At 44.4% G+C, this 26,712-nt stretch overlaps 3 protein-coding genes across 6 annotated transcripts in view; 2 read left to right on the forward strand and 1 right to left on the reverse strand.

Annotated features, from left to right (window-relative positions):
* KIAA2026 (KIAA2026 ortholog) overlaps window positions 1-5,267 on the forward strand; it is a 43,588-nt gene extending 38,321 nt beyond the window's left edge. For both annotated transcript variants that reach the window (XM_053371907.1, XM_053371908.1), the window contains one exon: window positions 771-5,267. In XM_053371907.1, the coding sequence (XP_053227882.1) occupies window positions 771-4,420 (3,650 nt within the window). In that variant the 3' untranslated portion in view covers window positions 4,421-5,267. The remainder of the gene's footprint in view (window positions 1-770) is intronic.
* PLGRKT (plasminogen receptor with a C-terminal lysine) overlaps window positions 1-26,712 on the forward strand; it is a 231,538-nt gene that overhangs the window by 37,756 nt on the left and 167,070 nt on the right. The gene's annotated exons all lie outside the window — the stretch shown is intronic.
* Window positions 12,221-26,712, reverse strand: part of MLANA (melan-A) — a 39,521-nt gene continuing 25,029 nt past the window's right edge. Inside the window, exons 2-6 of one of the 3 annotated variants that reach the window (XM_053371930.1) lie at window positions 25,801-25,923; window positions 20,015-20,109; window positions 15,653-15,749; window positions 14,612-14,716; window positions 12,221-12,820 (exon numbers count right to left, since the gene is read on the reverse strand). In XM_053371930.1, the coding sequence (XP_053227905.1) occupies window positions 12,752-12,820; window positions 14,612-14,716; window positions 15,653-15,749; window positions 20,015-20,088 (345 nt within the window). In that variant the 5' untranslated portion in view covers window positions 20,089-20,109; window positions 25,801-25,923 and the 3' untranslated portion in view covers window positions 12,221-12,751. Of the gene's footprint in view, window positions 12,821-14,611; window positions 14,717-15,652; window positions 15,750-20,014; window positions 20,110-22,110; window positions 22,328-22,420; window positions 22,468-25,800; window positions 25,924-26,712 lie in introns of those variants that run through there. The other 2 variants (XM_053371931.1, XM_053371929.1) reach the window with 2 other exon arrangements.

Consider the following 26,712-nt stretch of genomic DNA (forward strand, 5'->3'; position numbering starts at 1 on the left):
AGGCAGGGGTTTTTTAGTACCTTTTAAGCCTTTTGCAAGTGTTCAATGGGCACACTTGCAAAAGCTCAGCCTATTTCAGGGTAAATGGTGGGATGTTCATGAGTCGCCACTATTTTTGATTAAAAGACTTTCCAACTTAAGCAGTGTGGTCTTTTACTAAAGAAGCTTTACTGTCAGTTAAAACGTAGGTATCTGAATTTAACATCTTGGAAAACATTCACAATTTTAGTTTGTAATGACATACATACACACACACACACACGCACACACACACACACACACATATATATACATACACCCCCCCCCGAGAAACTGCTTCCAACACATATACAAACATAATAAAACATCAACCATTAATAGTAACAGTGTGATCCAATCTAAAAAGTCACAATAACTTTAAAATAAACAACTTGTATCAAATAAAGCAATATTCAACAATCCATTAAAACCTAATAGTAAACAGTAAAAATAACATCAGCAAATAGTAATTAAACAGTATTGACTCCCTAATGAGGTCTTATGCCAGTACAGAAAATGTTAGAAAATGTAATTGGATATAGATTAAGTTACTGTCTTCTGAAACTGTGTAATTAGCAAGTTCTTGATGAAATAAATAAATAAATTAAGAATATTCTCAGAACCTCCTCCTATTGGTTGGAAGGGTGGTGTAAATATATTTTACATTGACAGAGCCTCCACCAACAATAAAGTTCTAGAAACATTTTAATTTAGCTTTTTAAAACTTCCCTTTTGCTTTCTTCTCCCTCTAGAGGACATGAAACTGTCAGAAATGGAACTTGCTGCAGGAAAATCCAGACTGTTAAGGAAAGAACTGGCTTGCAAAGAAATACAGAAGATGGTGCCTAAATCTTTTAAACGCCAGTCCAAGCAAAACAGTTACCTAGATGATAGCACAAGAGAGTTTTCACCAAGGAAAAAGCTGAAATTAAGCACAGGTGATACCACAGTCTATGGTACGGAAAATGACTTGTCAATTGATGGTGGCTTGAATAAACCCAAACAAACAGAATCCTCATCTTCAGAATCATTGGACACGACAGACTCGCCACCATCAATATCAAGCTTAATAAAAGGGACCAAACCCATCCAGGCCTTGCTTGCTAAGAATATTGGGAACAAAGTGACCTTAACAAGTCAGCTTCCACCTGCTGCAGGTAGAAGCATTTCTACGTCTGAAAAACTGATTATGTCACCTATAGGTTCTTCCCCAGTCAAACCAGTGTTGCCCTGCCAGGCCAGTTCCAAGAGCCCATTACAAGTGTTATACAAAATACCTGATGGCCACTGCATGCCAATAGACTTGCATAACAATTCACTGAAAATTCAGGTGCAGCCTGTGGCCGATTGTAAACCAGGAGAAAAAACCACAGGAGAGAAACTCATGCAGCAGGTCCTTATTTTGCCTAAAAATTTCCTTATCCAGCACAGAGAGGGTAAAAGTGTCGCAAAAGAAATTCCGCCATTGCAGCAGAAGACGAACGAGCAGCACCGTTTTTCTCTTCCGCAGTCAACAGCTGTCAACACTACTTTAGCTCCTGCCTTTCCAGCTTCGGTTATAAATGCTGCTACTGCGTTTCTTCCCGGCACAAATTTTAAAAAGAATACTACACATTTGCCGCAAGGAGCTAATGCAGCAAAGGGTCTTTCGGCGTTGCCCTCTGTATCAGCCACAGGCAACGTGTTGGCGTCAGTGGTGAAAATGAGCCAAAGTGAGACTACTAAAACTAAGACTGTTGTTTCAAGTACCTCATTCCCTGTCACTTCATCTACAGTTCAGGCGCTGACAACAACACTACCACCAAGTGTTTCTTCTTGCACCAGCGGTTCCTCTCCAAGACTAGCATCCCCGCAGAAAAGTGACGCTGACGAACCTAAACAGGAGCTGAAAACAGTCTGCATCAGAGATTCGCAATCCATCCTTGTTAGGACGCGAGGTGGGAACACAGGAATCGTTAAGGTGCAGACAAATTCAGACCAGATTTCCCCTAGTAACTTATCTCCAGGTTCCGTTTTCACATACACACCTCAGCTTCAGGCATTTTTAGTGCCAAAATCCACACAATTGTCAACCTCTACCTTTTCGGCTGCGACAACAGTCGTATCTAATATCCCAGCACTTATCCAGTCCTCTCCCACAACTTCTGTTTCCATTCCAGCTGTTCCCAGTGGTGTAAATCAGGGAATAGGGAAAAACATGATGTTTGCATTTGGGCAACCAACGAACAGTTCTACGCTAGGTCATGGAATGCAAAAAACTGTACATTTGTCCTCTCCCACTTTCTTATCTCCAATGTCATCATCTAATATCACCATGCCGGCACATCTTAACAGCTCTGGTAATGCAAATAGCATTTCGCCAGGTAATAGTGGGCAGAATGCCATATGCAATACCCAGGCTTCTTTTATTAATCAGCAAGCTGATGTAAATAGTATGAACTCTCCTGTCACACAGCCTGAGGCCACACCTATAAGCAGTGGAAGTGTTGTGAGTGGCACTCAAATTCAAAAACTTATGTTGGTCACAAATCCCCCCCTTCTTCCCGCTTGCGGAACTGCAGGAGTCAACCTCGTCCCTGCTCCAACATCCACTGGCATTACCGCCCAGAAACTGGTTTTCATTAATAGACCACTTGCCAATATTCAGTCAAATACCGGTTTGACCGCAGAGCCCTTTAAACAGACCTTCTCTCCTTCGATTGGAAAAGCATTTGTTAAAAGCACAGAGCAGCCTCAGTTAGTCCTGATTCCATCTACCGTGGGAGCATCGCTGAAAGTTAATCCATCGCCAACGGTTTCTCAAATAAAAGATGTAAAAATAGGACTTAATATTGGCCAGGCCATCATAAATAGCACAGCTAATGCCCCGAGTGTTCCACCAATTAACATTATGCAATCCGCAGCTCCCAAAGATGCAGAAGAGAAAAGTAGCCAGGGTGTAATTTTGCCATTGTCAAATGATGGTTTGGTTCCTCTGTGTTCAAGCTTGGCAAAGAGTGTTGCACCAGTCGAAGAGTCTCTGAGTCTTACAACAAGAGCAATTTCTACAGTAACAACAACAACATGTTTAGATGCTGCTTCTGCGGCATTGAGTGGAACCACTTCTGGAACATGGTCTACTGCCTTGGCTGGTGGAACAGATACTTCAACAAAAGTCACACCCGTTTTAACTACTCGACTGCGTACCTCTAATGTCGGAAATACTGTAGCTATATCAACTGTGAAAACGGGACACCTTGCTTCATCAGTACTAATTTCAACGACTCCACCAGCTCATCCAAGCTTGTCATCTACTTTTCAATTGCCAGGTACAGTTGCCTTGCCCAGACCTGTGAATAGTGCCCCCAAAATGATACCAACAGCCCCTCAATTGCCAGCAGTTTCCTCTGTTGTACAGTGTATGCCCCTTTCGAAAGGTCAACAGTCCACACTCGTTCAGTTTCAGTCACCCAGAATTCCAGCTGCAGTGCCAACAAATGGAAGTGCTCCCAAACCTCAAACTGTATTGGCCCCCAATCCACCAAATAAAGGTAAAATTGTTAGCTTTTCTAACTTAGTTTCCCTACCTTGTCAGCCGCTGCCTCCTAATTTTGTAAAGCCCGCCCCTGCTTTCACTTCTGCTCCTACTGCCGCCACCACTCAGACTGTTCCAGCTTCACCATCCATAGCTGGCAATGTAGGAGGACAGCTGAACGAGTCTTGTGTTCAACAAAAAATAATTATTAACACGTGTACACCTTTGGCACCTGGAACTCAGATAATGATCAGTGGCACTCGGTTCATTGTTCCACCTCAGGGTCTCGGAGCTGGCAGCCACGTCCTTCTCATCTCTACAAATCCAAAACTTGGCCCTCTTTTAACTGTTAATAATGGCCATGGGCTTCAAGGTGTATCCCCTCCTTCTCCTTCTCCCCAGAAGACTACACAAGTGTTGAGCAATGCATTAAGCTGGCAGCCGTCAAAACAGCCTTTGAAAAGCTCTACCAAAATCGTGAACGCTCTTGGGACTGCGAACCCCCTGCCAATTGTACATGCAGCGCCACAAGTTGCAAACAGCGCTGCAAAACCAAGCGCCCCATCTTTTGCAGCAACATTGTCTGCGCCTTTGGTAACCACCCGGCCCGGCGGCCTGGCTAAAACGTCTTTGGTTTGTGCCACTCACACTGATAACTCACAGTTGCAAAGCAGTACACCTGTATTACATCTAGACACATCTATAAAAAAACTGATGGTCAGCCCAGAAGGAGCCATTCTGAATGCTATAAAGACTCCAACATCGAAATCTTCCTCTCTACCGTCGTCCTTCTCTCCTGACATCGTTTCCACAACCAGGAGTCCTGCTGTTGTCTTCCCTAATTTTCTGAAACCCAACATAGGCGTGCCTAACACAGCTGCATCTTAAATGTAAAGTAAACGAGCCCTTAAAATGTTGGGGCATTCTTTTGTGTATGAAGTTAATTTATAATGGTTTAAGAAATTCTTCTGATATTTGAAACATACCAGACATGAGGCTGATGTACATGAACCCATGGCATGTGATGGCTACTTTTGAGCACTTGGAAGCTGCCAGGGAAATAACTGAGCTGTTGTGCATGTTCTTGGGAACTCACAGGCTGAATAGATTCAGATTCTTCACATCAGATGTATTGGCTGCTAGTTTGCCATTAAATTGGGAGCTGCCACATGCTCAAATTTTAAAACGCCTACCATCTACCCAAGGGTTTATGGCCATAGTTGATTTTCTAAAAATTACTTCATATTAGATTGCAGCTGCTTACAATTTTATTTTTAAATGGTGAGGAACCTCATCATTAAAATACTTTTCAGACTTATACTTTCAAAGGGTTTTTATTAAAGTGGTCAGATAAGGCCGTCTGTTAAGGTATGTTGTAGAAAGCAACGTTTAATTTTTGGTTAGCACATTTACAGGGATATGTTTCTTCTTCAAATTTAGACTTTTCCATCTTAATTATAAACACAGTACACTTTTTAAAAAAATTACTTGGTTCTCTCTTTCTTTTTTTAAAGCATATTTATGCATTGTAAAAATGCAATCTATGGTGTAAAATTGTACATATCCCTGACTCCCTAACAGTATGTACTAAACTATGTGTAAAAAGAACTACTCTGTCTTATTTATGTTTTGTTTACATAATGTATAGTTTTTTAAGTATTTTAGTAATTTTGGACAAGTGTACTGTTTAGCAATAATGCAGAAAAATCTGCATGTAATAAACAAAGTTGCCGTATTTCTTTGATAATGTATCAGTTTCATCTGGAGAAGAAATACTTGAGAGCACAGGGTTATGGCATGTATGGGCATTAAGAAATTATTATGTTGGGATTAACAGAAAGGTTGTGGTCCTAAGCTCAGATACTTAGACACAAGTTCCATTAAAACTAATGGGATTTTTTGCCAAGTAAAAGTGCCCAAGTTTGTGGTTTCCCAGCTTTTGATTTCTTTCTCTTGCTCTTTTGTGCATCATTTGAACCTCCCCCCCCCCCCCAGCTTATACAGTTATGGACATTTGAGCTTGTTCTATTTTCGCCATTGCGACAGGGAGTGAAAATATTCCTTTTTCCATTATCAGGAAGAAAAAAAGAAAGATTGCCAGATTTGATTGCAGATCTGTTCATTGTGTCAAAGGCATCGAGGGGTTAAATGTTAATGAATACTTCAGCTTTTATATAAGTGACTACAAAGAGAAACTAAGAAAAGGTTTTCTAGCAAATATGTTGGATGGGGTGGGCTACAGATGCTGCAAGCTGGAAGAATTGGGGAATTGAATCTTATGTGAGAAATTGCTGAAATTCTGAATGCTCCTTCCTGGTAACAGATAAGCCTGGGACAAGGGCTGCACTTGTTAGAAGGACGGAAGATGAGTAAAGAACTGGATTGCCTGTTTAAGAAACTGAACTTAAAGTTGAATTAAGCAGCAAGCTCAGGAACTGTTCTCTACATAAAACAGTTTGAAATGTGACCTTTCAAAACTGAACCTATCGGAAAGGTAGAAATCTAAGTCATGCTTATTCACACTTTGCTTAATTTAGTTGGGCAGGATTTTATATTTGCGGGGCTAGGCTGCCTTTAGCCAAGTCTAACTTTGAGTATCAGCCAGAACTGGCCTAAACATTCTTCCTCCAGGTGTCCTTATTTTACCTCGAACTTCACAGTAGGCAATGAGCAATAGCCAGGTTTTCCTTTTTTTTTTGGTCTAGTGATAGCACTAGAGTTATCATAGAGATTCATGTTGTGGTAGGTGACTGTCACTAAACAAATGTTTTTTGTTGAACAAAATTAAAGATTACGAATTGTAGAGAATGTTTAGGATTTGATAATGTTTTGTCTCCGTAACGATTTCTGTAATATAGATCTTTGAAAATGCTAACATTTAGAGCCTGTCTCCCCTTCACTCAAACCGCTAGGACTTCAAAGCCATTTGTAGAAGAGTCTCTTAGATGTACATCAAACTCTGCTTCGGGCTACATCTAACATACCTTGAGGGGGGGTGTTGGGTGTGTGTGGGGGTATATTCTGCAACGTATTACTGACACAATAATATTTTCACTTTTTTGCTCTGTGCTGCTTGCCCAATGTTACCAAATCATTGCTGTCTACTTCTGGCTCCAGTGCAACAAAAGTGTGTGTGGGGGGGACAACCACTGCAGAACATTTATGAGATTTCAGCATATAGTTACCAGACGTCCCCGTTTCCCGGGGACAGTTGCCAGATTTTCAAATCTGTCCCCAGACAAAATCCATCCCTGGAATGTCCTCGGATTTCATTTAATGTCCCCGGATTTATATTTTAAGTGTTGTAGATTTATTAGAAGGGAATGAATGTTGTGTGATTGGTTCAACGGCACAAGACACATCATATGGGGACTTCTGGCGAGGTAAAATGGTGGGCGCTACAGCAGTGAGCAGCTCCTGAAGCCAGCCAGAGCCAACTGCGCTATCAGGCTGACTCTGGGCTGCTGAGGCTGCCGCTGCTGCCGCCACTGCTAAGGGGGAACCGGGGACACCCAGCGCATCAACAGGGGGAACTGCTGACTCCCCCGCGACCCAAATCGCGACCCAGTTGACTGCCCAGCGGCACTCTGCAGCCAGGAAAACCCCAGAGCCAACGCAGGGAGAAGGAGGAGAGGAGAAGAAGGAAGAGAGAGAAAGAGGAAGGGGAAAAAGAGGGGAGCCCTGACCTTGCTGCGCAGCTGCTGCCACCACCGCTGAGAAGGAGAGGTAGGAGAGCACCGGGAGGGCAAGGACACGTGGCCGAGCCCAGGCCCGACCCAAGTCTATTCCACAGCGGCTAGCACTCCCAAGAGAGCATGCTGGGGCCCAGAGGAAGGCCACACGACAGAGACCACAGAAGAGAAGATACTACTTTTTAAAAAAAAAAATCAACTTTTTTTAATAACTTTTTTTTCTTTTTTCAAAAAAAAGTGTCCCCAGATTCTTTGGGGGGGGGAATGGTAACCTTATTTCAGCAGGAAGTTAGAGGATGCGCACTGACGGGAACTGAAGCGATATGACTGCCCAAAATGTTGCAGGCGCAAACAGTATTAAAAGCAGGATTGTCCATAACTTCCACAATAGCATAATCGGCATAAATCATGAATGCACAATGGAAAGATTCGTTATTGCTTGATATGGAGGGGCATGGTTGTTGAAATTATTGGAGGCAAAGTTGTTTGATTGGAGAAAAACCATTGCTGACATTATGTAATAATAATAGAGAACCCCTTTTGGACTTTTTGTATGAAAAGGAGAATGAATGAATTTGAGACACTTGGGTCTGAAGAATGGAAAAAATATTACTTAACAGAAAGTAGAATGGTTGGGTGTCAATTTAGAGTGAATGTTTTGAATAATTTATTTTATCTACTAACAGACGGAAAATCGGAAGTCCTTTTTATTTGTCTGTCTTTTCTTCCTTTCTTTCCTTCTCCCCCCCTTTTTTCTCTTTCTTTTTTCCATTTGGTGTCCTCTGCTCTGGTCCATTATTGAAGGTGATAGATGGTTGGTGGAAGGACCCTGAGTGAGAGGCAGGGAAGGGAAGACCTCCCAGGACGAGAGACTGGGGGAAGAAAGCAAAGCTCCCAGGTGGGACCTTTGAAGGCCCACCACTTTCCGTGGGGGACAAGGATTAAGAGCTACCTTTGAGAGCCGACTCCACATTTTCTTTTTCCTTGCTCTTTGTTTTTATTGAGATTAGTTTATTTTATCTTATTATGAAAAATAAAATCTCATGAGGAAAAGTGAATGCACAATTAATGGCATTCAATTAAATTTAACTCAGAATAGATGCATTGAACTGGGAACATGGCTAAATTTGATTCATTAATTTGAATAGATATACTCTTGAGTAAAAGTGAGTTGAATGCCACCTATAAAAATTATGTTTGTAAGTGCCCTTGCTGTCAGCTCTCAACTCGCTACTCCTTGGTTCTTGGAAGTGCCTCTTACTTTGCCTTGATCTTTTGAGTACCTTAATGGTATGGAATTGATGCTTTTGAATTATGGTGCTGGAGGAGACTCTTGAGAGTCCCATGGACTGCAAGAAGATCAAACCTCTCTATTCTGAAGGAAATCATCCCTGAGTGCTCACTGGAAGGACAGATCCTGAAGCTGAGGCTCCAAGACTTTGGCTACCTCATGAGAAGAGAAGACTCCCTGGAAAAGACCCTGATGTTGGGATAGATTGAGGGCACAAGGAGAAGGGGACGACAGAGGACGAGATGGTTGGACAGCGTTCTCGAAGCTATGAACATGAGTTCGACCAAGCAGTGGAAGACAGGAGTGCCTGGCATGCTGTGGTCCATGGAGTCACGAAGAGTCGGGCGTGACTAAACATCTAAACAACAACAATGGTATGGAAGGGAGGTTGTGTAAGAGGGATACTGCAATTGTACGCAGACATATTCATGGATATTCGTACCTTCCCTGAAAGTCAATACTGTCCCCTAGCTGCAAAACTGGAGGTCCACAACCAGAGAAATGTGCTGCACCAAAGTATGTTGGCGCTCCATTCTTTCCACGAGTTGCTGTTTGGTCAGTGAAATTGTCTATTGGGAAAAACCCTTACCTTTCACATCCTGGTTTACAGTCCTTGTTCTTGTCTGCTACTTTGGCTATCTTTGCAATGAAACAGAATGTTATAGTAGACATGGTAACTTCCTGATGCCACACGGTAATGATGCTGAGGGCAAACAAAGCCTTCCCATTACCCCACCAGCATTTCCAACATTAGAGGTACACAGTTGGTTTACTGCCAAGAAATTTAGGCTGACACTCAAAGAGTGTATTGGGTTTTGCTGCGGTCAAAATGTTCACGGAGCACATTATCTTTCACCCCATTTAAGTGCAACACCAGTATTAACTGCACATTAGCTACTCTTAGCTGCTCCTGGTAATGGCTGAGACCAATTACCACTATTAATTTTATCATGTATGTGCTACAATTTGCTTGATTAATGTCTTCTACCTGATTTCACATTTAGTATCATCTCTGTTGGGCTAGACAGTTCCTTTAGAAAAAAGCAAAAGCAAATGTGGACTGTTCAAACGGAGTCCAGTATCTGCAAAGATTTCCCGCTGCGTTGATAATAATAAATACAATATAATTCACTCACAAATGTATCCTGATGACCAATAATTCTCATGTTTCAGTTACAATCAGATTAATTGAATTCGTAAAAATCGTTTTGGACCCTTTCCCCTTTGCTGGTACTTATCCCAAACAACCGTGTTGGCATGCTCAACAGTTGCAAAAATCAAATTGGGAAAATGTATTCGGAATTAATAAGTTTGGTTTATTTGTATACAAAGCTGAAGAGAACTCCAGCTCCAGGAAGTGCATTGGCCACTGGAGGTACATTTAGAAGTCTAAGGCAGGCATGGCTAAACTTGGCCCTCCAGCTGTTTTGGGACTACAATTCCCATCATCCCTGACCACTGTTAGCTAGGGATGATGGGAGTTGTAGTCCCAAAACAGCTAGAGGGCCATGCCTGGTCTAAGGAACTGCCCTGGGTGTTAGAAACTCAATTTCACTCACCCCCCAAAAAAGCAGACAACCCCCCCCAAAAGTGGGTGCTGAGATAAGTCTCCCAGGGTGCCATGGAGCCCAGGCACAGTCTATATGCCCAGTGCCTACACTATAATGGGCTTGGTACTGGAAGCAAATGCTGAAACAATTGTATAGGATAAGTCTTATTTGGACTGCAACCTCAGTGCTGTCGGATAGGTAGTTTAACACGTTTTCCCATGCACAGTTTCCTTGGTGTAAGCCTCTCCAAGCAGCTATTGGCTTTGGAGCAATGCTGGCACACAGATACAACACAGGCAAGTCCAGTGCTTTTTTTTCTATAAAAAAATGTTTAGGGGTACTCTATTATTATTATTATTATTATTATTATTATTATTAATAATAATACCCCGCCCATCTGGCTGGGTTTCCCCAGCCACTCTGGGCAGCTTCCAACAGAATATTAAAATACAATAGTCTATTAAACATTAAAAGCTTCCCTAAACAGGGCTGCCTTCAGATGTCTTCTAAAAGTCCAGTAGTTTTCTCTTTGACATCTGGTGGGAGGGTGTTCCACACTACTGAGAAGGGCCTCTGCCTGGTTCCCTGTAGCTTGGCTTCTCGCAGTGAGGGAACTGCCAGAAGGCCCTTGGTACTGGACCTCAGTGTCCGGGCAGAACGATGGGGGTGGAGTTGCTCCTTCAGGTCTAGTGAACCGAGGCTGTTTAGGGCTTTAAAGTTCAGCATCAACACTTTGAATTGTGCTCGGAAACGTACTGGGAGCCAGTGTAGGTCTTTCAAGACCGGTGTTATGTGGTCTTGGCGGCCATTCCCAGTCATCAGTCTGGCTCCCGTGTTCTGGATTAGTTGTAGTTTCCGGGTCACCTTCAAAGGTAGCCCCACGTAGAACGCATTGCAGTAATCCAAGCGGGAGATAACCAGAGCATGCACCACTCTGGCGAGACAGTCTGCGGGCAGGTAGGGTCTCGGTCTGCGTACCAGATGGAGCTGGTAAACAGCTCCCCTGGACACAGAATGGACCTGCGCCTCCATGGACAGCTGTGAGTCCAAAATGACTCCCAGGCTGCGCACCTGGTTCTTCAGGGGCACAGTTACCCCATTCAGGACCAAGGAGTCCTACTTGTATTGAATACGAGTTTCCTACTCGTATTGAAATACTGCCCCTCAATGAGGCCAAACTTAGATTCACAACATGTTTAGGGGTATGCGTACCCCTGCGCCCCCCCAAAAAAGCACTGGGCACGTCCATTCTCCCGCAGGTCATTGCTTCTGGGAGAGTCTGAATTTGCGGAAATGGGGAAAACAGTTAACCTGGTCCCAGAGTAATGGCCCCAGTCCATAATCTCCATGGTAACTATAAAGAGAAAAAAGATGTAGGTAAAACTTGCCATGGAATCTTCCATATCACAACAGGGCTATGTGCACATGAAATGCAGCAAGGCTGTTGCTGTTCACCCCAGAGAGTAGACAGGGATGTCTTCACCCACAAATATTGCTTGCTAGATTTTCCTGCCCCTGCAACCCATCCCCTGAATGTGGAAATATTCCCTTAAGTTACTCCACCCAGGATTTCCCCCTGAAATGGCTTGGCACCAGCTTTTCTTTCTCCCCATAGAGTCCCGATGTACAGTGGTACCTCGGGGTACATACGCTTCAGGTTACAGACTCCGCTAACCTAGAAATAGTGCTTCAGGTTAAGAACTTTGCTTCAGGATGAGAACAGAAATCGTGCTCCTGTGGCGCGACAGCAGCAGGAGGCCCCATTAGCTAAAGTGGTGCTTCAGGTTAAGAACAGTTTCAGGTTAAGAATGGACCTCCGGAACGAATTAAGTACTTAACCCGAGGTACCACTCTAATCTTTAGCGGGAGAGAAAACAACAAGGGAGAAATGCTTTGGCATCAAAACGCAAAGGTGGGTTTCAGGACTCTTCAGAATCTCCCCTTCCGCACCACACGCCAGAAATCATTGTGTTGTTATTTGAATTAAGTGGGATCTCAGATGGGCTATTCCACCTTCACGTCTAGTTTGCCTTGTAGCTTCTGAGACGGTGGAGGAGGCTCCTGAGAGGCCAACTTGTTCGCTGAGAGCTGAGCAAATGAAGCACAAGAAGCTAAAAGCGGCTTTATTTATTGGCATGCTACATAATGAGAAGCATTAAAGAGATAAAATCATTTATTCTTTTAGTAAATCTCAAAAAGAACAAAAGAGTAATAGAGTCCATGTTTGAGGGTTATTATCAGTGCTTTTTTCTGGGGATACGCATACCCCTAAACATTTTGCGAATATTCGTACTTTTGTCCATTTACTGTATTTATTCTTCCCAATTTGAACTATAAAACAGTGATTTTCTTGAGTCAAAATCAAAGTACCCCTAAACTTCTTTTTTTAAGCACTGGTTCAGGAAGGCTGGTTCTTGCTCTTCAGTATTTATTATGCTTGGTATAGCTCCTGGAATAAAATATATCACAGCATCTCTTACACTGAATGACTCCAGGCAACTGGAATGAAGGTACAAAGCCATCAGCACTCCAGGTATCTCATACAATTGGGAACAGCTGCATTTTCTTAAGCAATAATGGCTTCTAGAAACATTTGCAATAGCATGCATTATTTTTCAAGAGGTGTAGCTAAAAATCAAAGATGGTGCAAGTAATCGTTCAAGCACTGGATTTAATGGTTCCTGCTTCATGGTGCATATGGCGGTGGCAAAAGGGTGGCAGATATTTTGTCATAGGCCGGTGGAGCATCAGGCACCTGTGAAAATGGAAGTCAGGAAAGGGAAAATAATAAAATAATAATATAATAAATTACTTATATCCCACCCATCTGGCTGGGTCTCCCCAGCCACTCTGGGTGGCTTCCAACAGGAGATTAAAAATACATGAAAACATCAGTCATTAAAAAACTTCCCTAAACAGGGCTGCCTTCAGATGTCTTCTAAACGTCAGATAGTTGTTTATTCCTTTGACATCTGATGGGAGGGCGTTCCACAGGGCGGGCGCCACTACCGAGAAGGCCCTCTGCCTGGTTCCCTGTAGCTTTGCTTCTCGCAGTGAGGGAACCGCCAGAAGGCCCTCAGAGCTGGACCTCAGCGTCCGGGCAGAACTATGGGGGTGGAGTTGCTCCTTCAGGTATACTGGGCCGAGGCTGTTTAGGGCTTTAAAGGTCAGCACCAACACTTTGAATTGTGCTTGGAAACGTACTGTTATTCATATGCTAAGTTGTAAATACTAAGGTGCTTTATAGCTTCCTTAAGCTAATATTGCCAATTAATGTGCTTCCTATAATCATCACATTTAAACCTCATTATGTCAACATTGTTGGCATCTGTCTGTCTCGAGAGACAATGGAGCATGCCTCCGGGAGTGAAGTTGAACCACGGTGTTAGCATCAACGAAGTGACCTGCGCTCTGGGCTGCCCAGACAACAAGACCCCCTTTCAGCCTTGCTGATGTGGTCCAAAGGAAAGCATTTGGCACCAGCTTGGCTGCAGGAGCTGCCAGAAGGAGATTTACAAGACACCATCCAACCATCTTAGCAACTTCACTCCGTATTTGTGTGGGGTTTAATCCTTAGCCTTTTCTTCTCCTGACGATATCTGACAAGGCAGCTTTAGGATCAGAGTTTTCCTCCTCCTAGATGCACTACCTTCTCAGGTTGATGAGTCCCATCTCCCCCTTACTTCTCTCTACACCACTATTGGTCTTGTCTGCTCAATCTGCCAGAGCCTGTTTTCACATACAGGGGAAGTCTGTTACTTGCTGAGGGCTTGAGACCCATTGGCTACCTTCACTTGGCTTAGCCAGCCAGTCCAAGCCGCATGGAAAAGCACATGAACCTGACTTTTGAAGAATTAGTAAGTAAACCATTTTCTATGCTAAGGGAAGAGGGAAGTTTTGGAACTCATAAGGGAATATTTTAAAGGTCTAACAGACTACATTTCCACACTTTACTTTGCTGTATATTTTTTTTGATTTTAAATCTCTGCTGCGGTTCACTCACCAAAGAGTAATCGTCCGAAACCTGGACCTCAGCATGCAGGAATTCTTTTCATATACCTATTCCCCCCCCCCCCCGCCAACCAACACTATTGAGAAGTAGTTCCACAGGGCACTAAAGCCTCGGTTCCTGGTAAAGGCTTATTGAACCTCAGGGCCCATGGGGTCCACCACCAACCACCCCATCAGAAGACCTCAGGAAGGAAAATTCATTTTTTTAAAAAAATCATTCAGCCCCTATGACTCTGTACCAGTGTGATGTTGATTCTTCAACAATAGTTATATATTTGTTCATTTTATGTCCCACCTTTCCTCTAAGGAGCTCAGACGACACCCCCATTTTAACCTCAGAACAACCCTGTGAGGTAGGTTAGGCTAAGATGCAATGATTGGTCCAAGGTCACCCCATGAGCAACGTGGGATTTGAACCCCCGTCTCTCAGGTCCTAGTCTAAAGCTCTAACCACTCCACTATACTGGCCCTCTCACTGCACTCTCTGGTGGTCACAGAAAGGGTTTCCAAATGTTAAGAGAAAGGATAATCTTACCACATGGCTTCTGTTGCTGTTGTATTCCTGCAAGGGCAATTTGGAGCCCAACAAACCACTTTTTCCTTCCGAGATCCTTCCAGTGGTCCCTCCAAAATTCTTACTCTGTGGCACACAGGGAGAAAAGGGCAGAGAAACGAGACATTTGAGTGCAAGGAAAATTAGAAGGTCCATAATATATATAAAAAAACCAGTAATGAGAATTAAGTCTAAGAGTGTTTTGCACATGAGGCCTAAATCTCTTTGTGGCTTACATCATCTGTCTGTAATGTCAATTTGCTTTCAGTTTCTTTTTTATCCGCATTTAACATTCACATGTGGTCTCGCACAAAATTTGCTCTTTAAGTCGCAGTGAAAGTGGGGCCCTACTTGCTCTCACCCTACAGTGCATGTGTGATTCTTAGCATGCTATAGTCTTGCAATACATCCCTCCACTGTGAGCCAGTGTAGTGTAGTGGTTAAGAGCGGTGGACTCGTAATCTGGTGAACCGGGTTCACTTCCCTGCTCCTCCACATGCAGCTGCTGGGTGACTTTGGGCTAGTCACACTTCTCTGAAGTCTCTTAGCCCCACTCACCTCACAGAGTATTTGTTGTGGGGGAGGAAGGGAAAGGAGAATGTTAGCCGCTTTGAGACTCCTTCGGGTAGTGATAAAGTGGGATAGCAAATCCAAACAACTCCTCCTGCATAAACCTTTGGCAACCCTCTGCGGGCTGTGTCTGTTGGGGGTCTCCCAAACATCTGGAGGGCAACCAGGCTGGCAAAGGCTGTCATAGGCTATTGTGCACATTGAGTACACCCAAGGCTTAACTTACGACAGGGCTAGTATCTGCTCCCTATGTTTAGGTTTAACACTAGATCATAGGAAGTACAGTACCATACAAATGTACCTCTGAGCAGGGGCAGAGCGTATTTGCCTCACCAGTACTGAGTAACCATGAAGTGTATTTGCACATCAGAGTTTAGGGGGAAAGACTACAGGACTGTGGATCCCAGGCAGAACTGAGATGCAGCATTTTTTAATTTTAACTTTTATCCTTACCAGAAGGCTTCTATAACCATTGCGCTTTTTGTAATACCAACAGCCAATAATCAGCAAAGCTGTAAGAATCACAACAAGAATTCCAATGCCTGCAGCCCTGTTTGGGAAAGAAGAAGACACCATTACAAAACACGTATGGGAACAAGAAAGACTTTAATATGTCCTGTGCGAAGCACAGTTTTAACACAGGGCCAAGCAAACCAGGAGACGCAACAACCGGTTTTGCTTTTGTAGCTTTGTAGGGAACGCGATAAGCACAGAGCCTAGGACTTGCCGATCAGAAGGTCGGCGGTTTGAATCCCTGCGATGGGGTGAGCTCCCGTTGCTCGGTCCCTGCTCCTGCCAACCTAGCAGTTCGAAAGCACATCAAAGTGCAAGTAGATAAATAGGTACTGCTCCGGCGGGAAGGTAAACGGCGTTTCTGTGCGCTGCTCTGGTTCGCCAGAAGCGGCTTAGTCATGCTGGCCACATGACCCGGAAGCTGTACGCCGGCTCCCTCGTCCAATAAAGCGAGATGAGCGCCACAACCCCAGAGTCGGCCACGACTGGACCTAATGGTCAGGGGTCCCTTTACCTTTACCTTTAGGGAACGTGATAAGCATGTTGAATCAACTCTATGAAACTCTGCATATTCAGTACAGAATTTGTACAAAAAGACACACAGGCAGCCAGGAACAAAGAAATAAAATGGGCTTTTGATTATGGGCTGCAATACAACTGGCACGCTGCATGATGAGGCTTCCATCTGAATAGATTTTGATATGGAATTATCTCCTTGTTACGACACTGACACAATAGGATTTAGAGGGGATGAAAGGGCTGAGTTCAAAAATATTTCAGTACCAGCTGCATGCTGCAGGTGGAGATGGCAGGCATACAACTGCATCTCACCCAAGAGACAACCTCTCACACAGCGGAGGGGACAGGTACGTCCCCCTGAGGGTGATGGGATGTAAAAGTGAATGTGCAAATGATTATTTGTTTATTTGTGGTGTTTATAGTCCACCTCTCACCTGAAAGTCCCAGGGTGGAAAATGCATAAATACGCTGAAATTGAACAATGACAATAAAATGGGAACAATGAAAATAAGAAATAAGGCAGGAGAGGCAGTGAAAACAAACTTATCAAAACTCATTGCACCTCTACCAAAGGTCTGGGCAAAGAGGAGCATCTTCACCTGCTATAAAAAGGAAACAGAACTGAAGCAAGATGCCCCTCAGAGAAATTATTCCAAAGGCACAAAGGATCCCTGGACGGTTAAGTCCAGTCAAAGGTGACTATGGGATTGCGGTGCTCATCTCACTTTCAGGCCGAGGAAGCCGGCGTTTGTCCACAGACAGCTTTCCGGGTCGTGTGGCCAGGTTGACTAAACCGCTTCTGGTGCAATGGAACACCATGATGGACACCAGAGCACACGGAAACACCGTTTACCTTCCTGCTGGAGCGGTACCTATTTATCTACTTGCACTGGCATGCAAGTCACGGATGACTCTGGGGTTGCGGTGCTCATCTCGCTTTACTGGCCGAGGGAGCTGGCGTACAGCTTCCAGGTCATGTGGCCAGCATGACTAAGCCGCTTCTGCAAACCAGAGCAGCGCATGGAAACACTGTTTACCTTCCCGCCAGAGCGGTACCTGTTTACTGTATCTACTTGCACTTGACGTGCTTTCGTTCTGCTAGGTTGGCAGGAGCAGGGACTGAGCAACGGGAGCTCATCCCGTCACGGGGATTCGAACCGCCAACCACCTGATCGGCAAGCCCTAGGCTCTGTGGTTTAGACCACAGTGCCACCCCGCGTACCTGAGACTGGCCTCTTTAGGAGTATAATCATATGTAGGTCCTGGCTTTTGCAATGCTTACTGGCCCTCATCCTCACAGTTTTGTGACAGTCTATTTAACTACTGTTGTTAGACGGGTGTGGTACAATTTGGCTTAAATTACTGGGGAAAGTCAGGTTTTGGTTTTCATTAGAAGCCCCCAAGCTTCCCCCCCCCCCAGTAATTTGAGCCCTGGGCCAGGCTGCTATTGCCTCTTATGGTGTAGCTTAGACTGTGCCATACTCAAGTAACCCCGGTCTACATAACCAGACACTGGAGAGACCTGTCAGGAGTAAGCATGGACCAATGGTACCAAATAGTATGGGAAACAGCCCTACTAGAAAAATTAACTAATAAACTGAAACTGACACGGGGACAAACAGAAGAAGACGCCTTCACCCCGGTATGGCTCCCCTTTATCACATACACAGCCCAACAGGACAATGACAATAATCCACCAACAGCATACAAATCAATATGGCTAACCTGATCCAAAACACACACACACCTCACTCACACGCGAAAACAAAGATCACCACAGCCAATCACAAGCAAACAAGCACACCCTAGGCCAACCCCAACCTCTCTCACCACCAAAGGAACACAAGTGAACAACACAAGCAACGCTGACACCAAACTCTACATACATTAAACATAATAGAAACACCGCCACCCGACCCCACCCCATGCATCTTCCCTCTCTCCACCCCCCCTTTCTTTTTTCTTTCTTTTTTCTTCTCCCCCTAATGCCTCAACAAATGAAACGGATTTGTAAAAATGTTACATGGAAGAAGGAAAAAAAAATACGAGGTACTACACTTCTGTAAAATAAGGAAATCCTTAATAAAAAATATTATAAAAAAAAGTAATCCCGGTCTACTGCATAAACTGTGAAGAACTGGAGTCAGGGTGGACAATCTTCAAAAGCCTGGATAAATTAGCGATTGGATGCAGCGAACCAGCACATCAGAAACCTAGCAAGAACAACACATTCATGCAGAAACACCCTTAGGACAACCACAGTTGGGGATAGTGGTTATAAATATTCTCCATTCATTCCACAAAGTATTAAAGTGTACATTAAAAGCAAAAGGAAAAAAAGGCACTTTACACTGGCGAGTCGACTCCCATCTCCCTCCCACCCTGAAATTTGTTTTCCCCGGCTCTGTTTTCAGTCTTGTTTGTGGCCAGTTTCCCCTCCGACAGCAGTAGGGCTGTGGCTGCAGCAGCTCAGCTCTTGCAAAGCTGATCCTGGGTGGAAATGAGGTTCTGCAAGGTGGAAGCCCCTGTTTTGTAGTTTAAATTAAAACCCAGCAGCTGCTCTCTGCAAGTTGGGGGAGGGGAGGCAAGGGTGGAAAGCAAGCCTGCCCCGCCCAGAGAGGAAGGGGGGGCAGGGCGAGGGGTGACCCAATGCCCACCGAGGGACCTTGTTAAATCTGCTCAGGGGCAAATCCAGGCAGCCTCAGGCAAGGAGGGGGGCAGCAACAGAGTCTGTGCCATTTGGGATGGGGGACATGAGAGAGGCCCACCCCCAACAGCAGAATCTCGTATCCCTGTGTGGAATCAAGTGTCCATGAGTTCCAACGTCATTCTTTGTTCTTTTTCAAATAAAATCACTACCCTAGAAATGTTAATCTGAAAGCCCAGATGAAGCACCCAGGGGTGCCTCCCTGCGTAAGTCTTGTTCAGGCCCTGCCCACAGAGAAGGGCTTTACAGGACCGCCTCTCCTGGTATGCCCCACAGAGGACTTTAAGGTCCATGAATAACCATAGTTTAGAGGTCCCGGGCCCTAAGGAAGTCAGACGATCCTCCACCAGGGCCAGGGCCTTCTCAGTGATGGCTCCGACCTGGTGGAATGCTCTGTCCCATGAGACTAGGGCCCTTCAGGATTTAACCTCCTTTCGCCGGGCCTGTAAGACAGAGTTATTCCGCCTGGCCTTTAATTTGAATTCAGCCTGATATTTTATTTCCCTTCTCTTCCCTCCCCCTCCCCTTTTATGAAGATTACCCGCTCTGAGACCCCACAGCTAATTCTCCCCTGGCCTCCTTGCTGGCCCAAGTAGGACCAATTCAGCCAGCTAGCCCTGGGGATTATCTAATGCTTATTTCCCCTAAATTGATTTCTGAATTTTGAATTTTATTGTTATCGATGTTTTTATACTGTATTTTGTGCTGCTTTTACAGTTAAGTGTTTGTTGTTAGCCGCTCTGAGCCTGGTTTTTGAACCGGGAAGGGTGGGGTATGAATAAATAAATAAATTATAATTATTATAATTCTCCTTCCTCCCACCAAGAGACTGGCCACCACCCAATAGCCCAGGGCCAAGAAGAAGGAAGCTTCGTACATGGGCAGAGGCTCAGCATACAGGGTGGGAGGGGGAGTAAAACAGGCACACACGCCCCATGAAAGGGGCTATAAACGGATGAGCTGAGAGCTTGACCCTGAACTCAGATGGAGAAAACCACTCTCCCTTTTGCGACTAAAATTGCGTATTTGGAATGGTATTGAAATAGTTTGCCAGTAAGTCCGATAGCTCCGCTTACTCTTCCGCTGAAAGAGAGGTGGATCCCTTTCCTCGAGCAAAGTTGCCATCTAGGTAGTGCTGTCCCCTGGGCATCTTGTTTGGTTCAGATCACACCTACAAAATGGACAAAGGGGTGACCATTCTCTATGCGGAATTTTCACTGTATCCTTGATAATCTTGGCAGAAACACAGCCTCATTTGTTGACTGGACAGTTTCTTAAGAAATTAAACAGCTCACTGACAATGTTTCCCAAATAGTCATACTCAGCTGAAGTCTTGAGTGGGGACCATCTAGGGCAGGCGTAGGCAAACTTGGCCCTCCAGATGTTTTGGGACTACAGCTCCCATGATCCCTAGTGGTCAGGGATGGTGGGAATTTTAGTCCCAAAACATCTGGAGGGCGAGTTTGCCTATACCTGATCTACGGTTCAGAAAGGTTTTTATTTTTACATTTTTAAAATTCTTATTTTATTGTTTTTTCTAGTTTGCTTTAGATATTGTCTCAATCCTTCGAAAGAGAAAAAAGGATGCTAGGAAAATTATTATACATTGATCCATTAAAGGCAAGTGTTTGCACTGACCACTAAAAGGAAATCTCAATGACTGAATGGGCCGGTTGCTTATTAAAGTATTTTAATAAAGTTCTGCATGTGAAAAATCTAAGTGAAATAAATGGTCTCATCGACATCTCCCCACACATTCACTTCTTAGCTTCCATGCCCTCTGGGTGGGGTGGGGGGGCATTTCAGACTACTGTAATCTGCAGAATATCTATACAGTGGTACCTCGGGTTACAGACGCTTCAGGTTACAGACTCTGCTAACCCATAAATAGTATCTTGGGTTAAGAACTTTGCTTCAGGATGCGAACAGAAATCACATGGCGGCAGCAGGAGGCCCCATTAGCTAAAGTGGTGCTTCAGGTTAAGAACAGTTTCAGGTTAAGAATGGACCTCCAGAACGAATTACCAGTAAGTTCTTAACCCAAGGTACTACTGTATACATAGCAGGTTAAGAGCACATGCATTTTATAGTGTATGGTAGGCGAAAGGCTTTGCATTCAGAATCATCCTATATTTAGTCTCTTGCATCCTCAGTTAAAAGGTAGAACAGAGAACAAGTTATGTGAAATATGCTGTCTGGGCCCCTGAAGACCTGCTGTCAATCAGAGCAGACAGTTCAGGGCTAGCTGGTCAAACATTCTGGTAATGTAGCAAAGAGACAGAAAGTGGACTGCAGGGCAGGTCTGACTTTGAAATTGTACCCTTGAATGCTATCAAATTTAAACATGGTGTGCTAAAAACAAAACCCACTCTTTTCATTCATAAAATAAAGGGGGAAATGTTTTAAATAATAAAAAGTGGGCAGAGTGTTCTTACAGCTAGATAGCATTGATTGTTTAATGGCGCCAGATCACTGATTGCAGGAGGGAGCTGGGTCAGTTATTACGCCAAAACGTAATAAACCTATTTTAAAAATGAAATAAACTTTCAGTCCCTGAACCACTGTTTGAAGAACAGAGAGAGATTCCAGGATTTAGAATTCGGTGACCCTTGATTTGGAAAAAGACACACTGGAGCATTGTGTAACTTTAAAAAATCAAAAACGTAATAGGTTTTGCTATTAGGATGTGAATGAACACAACTCTGCAAAGGCAGTAGACCAACGTTGTCTTAAGTTTATATTGCCCCGTGCTTTTCCTAATGTCATAATCTGATGGATTTATCTGCTTGTCATTTGTGTAAATACCCAAGGAAAATTAACCAGCCATATCAAATCAAACTTCATCCAGAAAAGCACACAGATAAACATTTTGCCCCACAGCTATGCTACTTAAATCTCATTAAATGAAAGGAGATTGAAACAGCCTATCAAGTGCAGGATCGCAATCTCTGATTTCAGCAGTGCACAGAATAGTAAATTGTGCTGTGAACTAAAATTACAGAGCTACCACAGTCAGGTAAAGGGGGGGGGGGGAAACCCCATGCTAAAGGTCCCACAATTTAAGAAATTTATTTCTTAATCAAATACATTTTTTTCCAAGAGATAAGAAAACTGGTCAAACTGAAATTTAATACAACATGAAAATCTTGCGAAAGAAATAAACAAGGCTTACCTTTCTTACAGACTCTGGCTGAGTGCTAAGGCATAACCAGATTTCCTTCCTCCTCTATCTCTTTTTTCCTTTTTTAAATTTCCTCCTTAGGACTACTGAACTCTCATGACCATCACGAGTCTGAATTCCTGGCGGTGCAGCTTTTTGATCGCTTTAATTAGCGTGAAAGGCTAAGACCAAAGAAATGGTTTCTGTTCTTTCCATTTCTACCCAAGCCCCTCCCAGAGGGAAGCCACATTCAGTTCAGTGGGACTTGCTCCCTAGCTAAGTGTATCTAGGATTGCAGGCTTATGCAAACAATAAAGAGTACCTGTTCAATTATTGTGTGGAGCAATCCAGACCTCTTTTCTTGAAGCCCAGTAGAGAGGCAGAAGCAAATGCTTAATACAAGTACAGTAGACACTTGGGTTGCGAACGTGATCTGTGCGAGATGCACATTCGCGACCCGCAGCGGCGCATCTGCACACGTGCGGGTTGCGATTCGGCGCTTCTGCGCATGCGCAAAGTGCAATTTAGTGCTTCTGCACATGCGTATTTTTCGCCCTATAGGGCGCACTGGCCCATAGGGCGCACCTCGTTTTTTTGGGGGGGGAAATGAATAAAAAAAAATTATTCCCCCCCCCAGCCGCGGGGCTGGGGCAGGGGAAGCCCGAGCTTCCCCCGACCCCAGCCCCCAGAACAGGCTGCTATCCGCAAGCCTTGCGAGGGCGCCCCGTGCTTCGGGCTGCAGGCTGCTGCCCGCAAGCCTTGCGAGCCCTCGGGAACTCCCCCCGGGTGCGCAAGGCTTGCAGATAGCTTCCTGAAGCCTGGAGAGCGAGAGGGGTCGGTGCGCACCGACGCCTCTCGCTCTCCAGGCTTCAGCGAAAGCCTGCATTCGCCCCATAGGACGCACACACATTTCCCCTTCATTTTTGGAGGGGAAAAAGTGTGTTCTATAGGGCGAAAAATACAGTAACCTGTTCCAGTACTTTCGGGTTTTGGTGGGCCCGTAACCCGAAAAAACACAACCTGAAGCGTCTGTAACCCGATGTATGACTGTACAGTGGTACCTTGGGCTAAGAACTTAATTTGTTCTGAAGGTCCGTTCTTAACCTGAAACTGTTCTTAACCTGAGGTACCACTTTAGCTAATGGGGCCTCCCGCTGCCACCGCCGCGCCGCCACCAGCCGAATTCTGTTCGCATCCTGAAGCAAAGTTCTTAACCCGAGGTACTATTTTTGGGTTAGTGGAGGCTGTAACCTGAAGCGTCTGTAACCCGAGGTACCATTGTACAAAGGACAGCTGCAAGTACGATCATCTCAGCTCAAACTGCACCAGAATTCTAATAACCAGGTGGCCTGATGGGCCTCCGAAGTTGTGGGGATGCCAATGAGACAGTCCTATATAAGTTCCATCATTTTTGACATCAAAGAGGGTGCTTGCAGCAAGGCCTCTGCTCTTTAAAATATGGTGAGATTAATATGGAAAGAGACATCCCTGCAATCTTGTAAAACAAATGCAAAGATTTTTTTAAAAAATAAAGTTTTACACAAAAGCTACCTATAGAAATACAGAACCAATAAGAAGGTGGGGGGGACTAGATGGGTTCATCTGAATTAACTGCCCATACAACAGTAGTGATGTATGGAAGTGAGAGCTGGACCATAAAGAAGGCTAATCGCCGAAGAATTGATGCTTTTGAATTATGGTGCTGAAGGAGACTCTTGAGAGTCCCATGGACTGCAAGAAGATCAAACCTATCCATTCTTAAGGAAATCAGCCCTGAGAGCTCACTGGAAGGACAGATCCTGAAGCTGAAGCTCCAATACTTTGGCCACCTCATGAGAAGAGAAGACTCCTTGGAAAAGACCCTGATGTTGGGAAAGATTGAGGGCACAAGGAGAAGGGGACAACAGGGGACGAGATGGTTGGACAGTGTTCTCAAAGCAACCAACATGAGTTTGACCAAGCTGTGGGAGGCAGTGGAAGACAGGAGTGCCTGGCATGCTCTGGTCCATGGGGTCATGAAGAGTCGGAAATGACTAAATGACTAAACAACAACAGCAGCATTGAACATGAACTGGTAGCAGGCAATTAATAAAGGGTCTAATTAGTGATGTGTATAGATGCTAGGGGGACGTGGGTCTAAACCACAGAGCCTAGGGCTTGCCGATCAGAAGGTCAGCGGTTCGAATCCCTGCAATGGGGTGAGCTCCCGTTGCTGGGTCCCTGCTCCTGCTAACCTAGCAGTTTGAAAGCACATCAAAGTGCAAGTAGATAAATAGGTACCACTACGGTAGGAAGGTAAACGGCGTTTCCGTCGCTGCTCTGGTTCGCCAGAAGCGGCTTAGTCATGCCAGCCACATGATGCAAGCTGTACGCCGGCTCCCTTGGCCAATAAAGTGAGGTGAGCGCCGCAACCCGAGAGTCGTCCACGACTGGACTTAACGGTCAGGGGTCCCTTTACCTTTATAGATGCTAGGAGAGGATAAATTTATTGATTAATATCCTTCCTTCCTCAGGTCTGTGAGTTCAGCAGAGTGCATCTCTTAAGATGGTGTCTGAGCAATGGACCTACCTACTAGGCACAGGTTTTCTGCCTGTATTTTTCACTGTCCTGTCCAGCTTTAATAAATTCAATGGGGGTGGGGCACAATACTTGAGTAAAAGAGTATAATACTCACCACCTGGTTTTCTATAAATGTTTCCAGCATGTGCCCCCCCCTTTTTTAGCATGTAAATATTTGCTTCAGGCCACCACACCAGTTGCATGTAGTACCATCAAAATTAGCACCTTTTCCCACGCTACTTTATCCTACGTTGCACAAATGGAAAATAGCCCATGGAAGCAGGGTAAAAAGAGCCATGAGGTGTGTGTGGGGGGGTGAAGCGGGGAGGGAATAGCATGAGACCCAAAATCAAATGAGAGGCTTTCTTGTACTCCTTATGGCTAAAAACAAATCAGGTATACTTTCTTCCCTCTCGGAGAAGAATTCATCAATAACTGCTTGCAGAGAGCGGGGATCACATAAAGGGGTTCTTTGTCACTGCCAGCAGCCAGGCAGTCACAAATCACCCATGTGATGATAATGCCAGTACATTTGTGCTTCGCCATGGGCTGATCTTGCATTCAGATGACTCAAGATTCCAGATGTCAAAGGTCTATTATTCTCGAGAGCGATGAAGAGATCTCTGTCCGTGTTAGCTAATCCCTTCGGAGCAGGCAGTTGCAGAAAAAGTAATATTAATAACCGAGCAGTTTATAAGGTGAAAACATGGGCTTAATCCTGGTCTTGGTCCTTATTAGTATGCTTGTATAAATTCCAAATTTGCTATACTAACCGCCCCCTCCCCATTTTAACTCCTATGCAGCTGGCAGCAGACCTCTGCTTACAGATCTATTTCTTTTTTTTAATCCTTTTTTGTTTTTGTCTGGTAACACCCAGCAGAAGAATTTCTGCCAGTACCATGCTACTCCTAAGTACTGAGCGAGGTCAATCATTGTGTTGACCCGGAAAAGCGAGCTGGTTTGGAAGCCCTGCTTGCGGCAAACGATGGCCAAGATGACCCTGGAAGCAGCTGTAGCATGGAGCTCATCTGCATTTCACATTATTGGAATATTATTGGATATTTTGCTGTGCCCCAGGCATAGCTAAAGGGGGAGGTGATGGTTAATATCAGCCACATTTGTTCCCAGGTGACATAGCCTACCTGGGTCTATAAAGGTTGTGTGTATCTTCACTTGGGTGCCGACAAGCCATCTTCTCGCTACAGAATCTTTTCCCCCGAATGCTGTGAGGAGGGAACCTTTGGACCTTTGCTGTAAGTTTGTACCTTTTAAAAATAAAAAGTTAGACCTGATCTCTCATCTTTCTTTGGAATCCCTGTGTATCTGAACTTGCGAGACCACTACCCACTCAGTCAGCTCCAGTGCCAGATTTATGTATAAGCTAAACAATCTATAGCTTAGGCCCCCCCCCCCCATTTAAAAGAAAAGAACATGGATGTATGTTTCCAAAATATAAGATAAAAGACAAATAAAATAAAACCTACATACAGCAACAGGGTTTTCTGTTGTGTAGGCTCCTATGATGTAAGTAATGGGCCCTGCCTGCTAGCCTGCTCCCTAAAATATCACTGGTTTGCTATTATTATTTCATGTTATAGCAAGTTTCTAGAGACTAGATTATGAGACTTTGTAGATTGTGTTTCTAAAGGAACTTTTGTTATTTCCAAATGCCAATGTGTTTGCATTATTAAGTTTGATATGAATAAAAAATCATTTTAAGTTAGAGCTGAATAATTATTTCACTATTAATATACTTCTTCTTAACTGTATTTGAGTTCAACAATTACTTTGATAAAATATGTTATGTACTGAAGTTCTCACCCTGGGCCAGCAGGGGGATACTGTAGATAGTTTTCACTCAGGTCCACGTCAGTTATTTTAGGCGGGAAACCCTGGGTTGTTGTTGCTACAATGTTGACAGCCGGCTGCCTATAAAAGCAGGCCGGCTGAGCTGTTTGCTGTTCAGTTTCTGTTCCAGCTTACAAAATAAAGAGCTGCTTTGGAGAAATCGCTGTGTCGTCTGCCATGTCTACCCACTATTCAACAAAATACAT

Source organism: Podarcis raffonei, chromosome 17 (genome assembly GCF_027172205.1).
Source record: "Podarcis raffonei isolate rPodRaf1 chromosome 17, rPodRaf1.pri, whole genome shotgun sequence".
Lineage (NCBI taxonomy): Eukaryota > Metazoa > Chordata > Lepidosauria > Squamata > Lacertidae > Podarcis > Podarcis raffonei.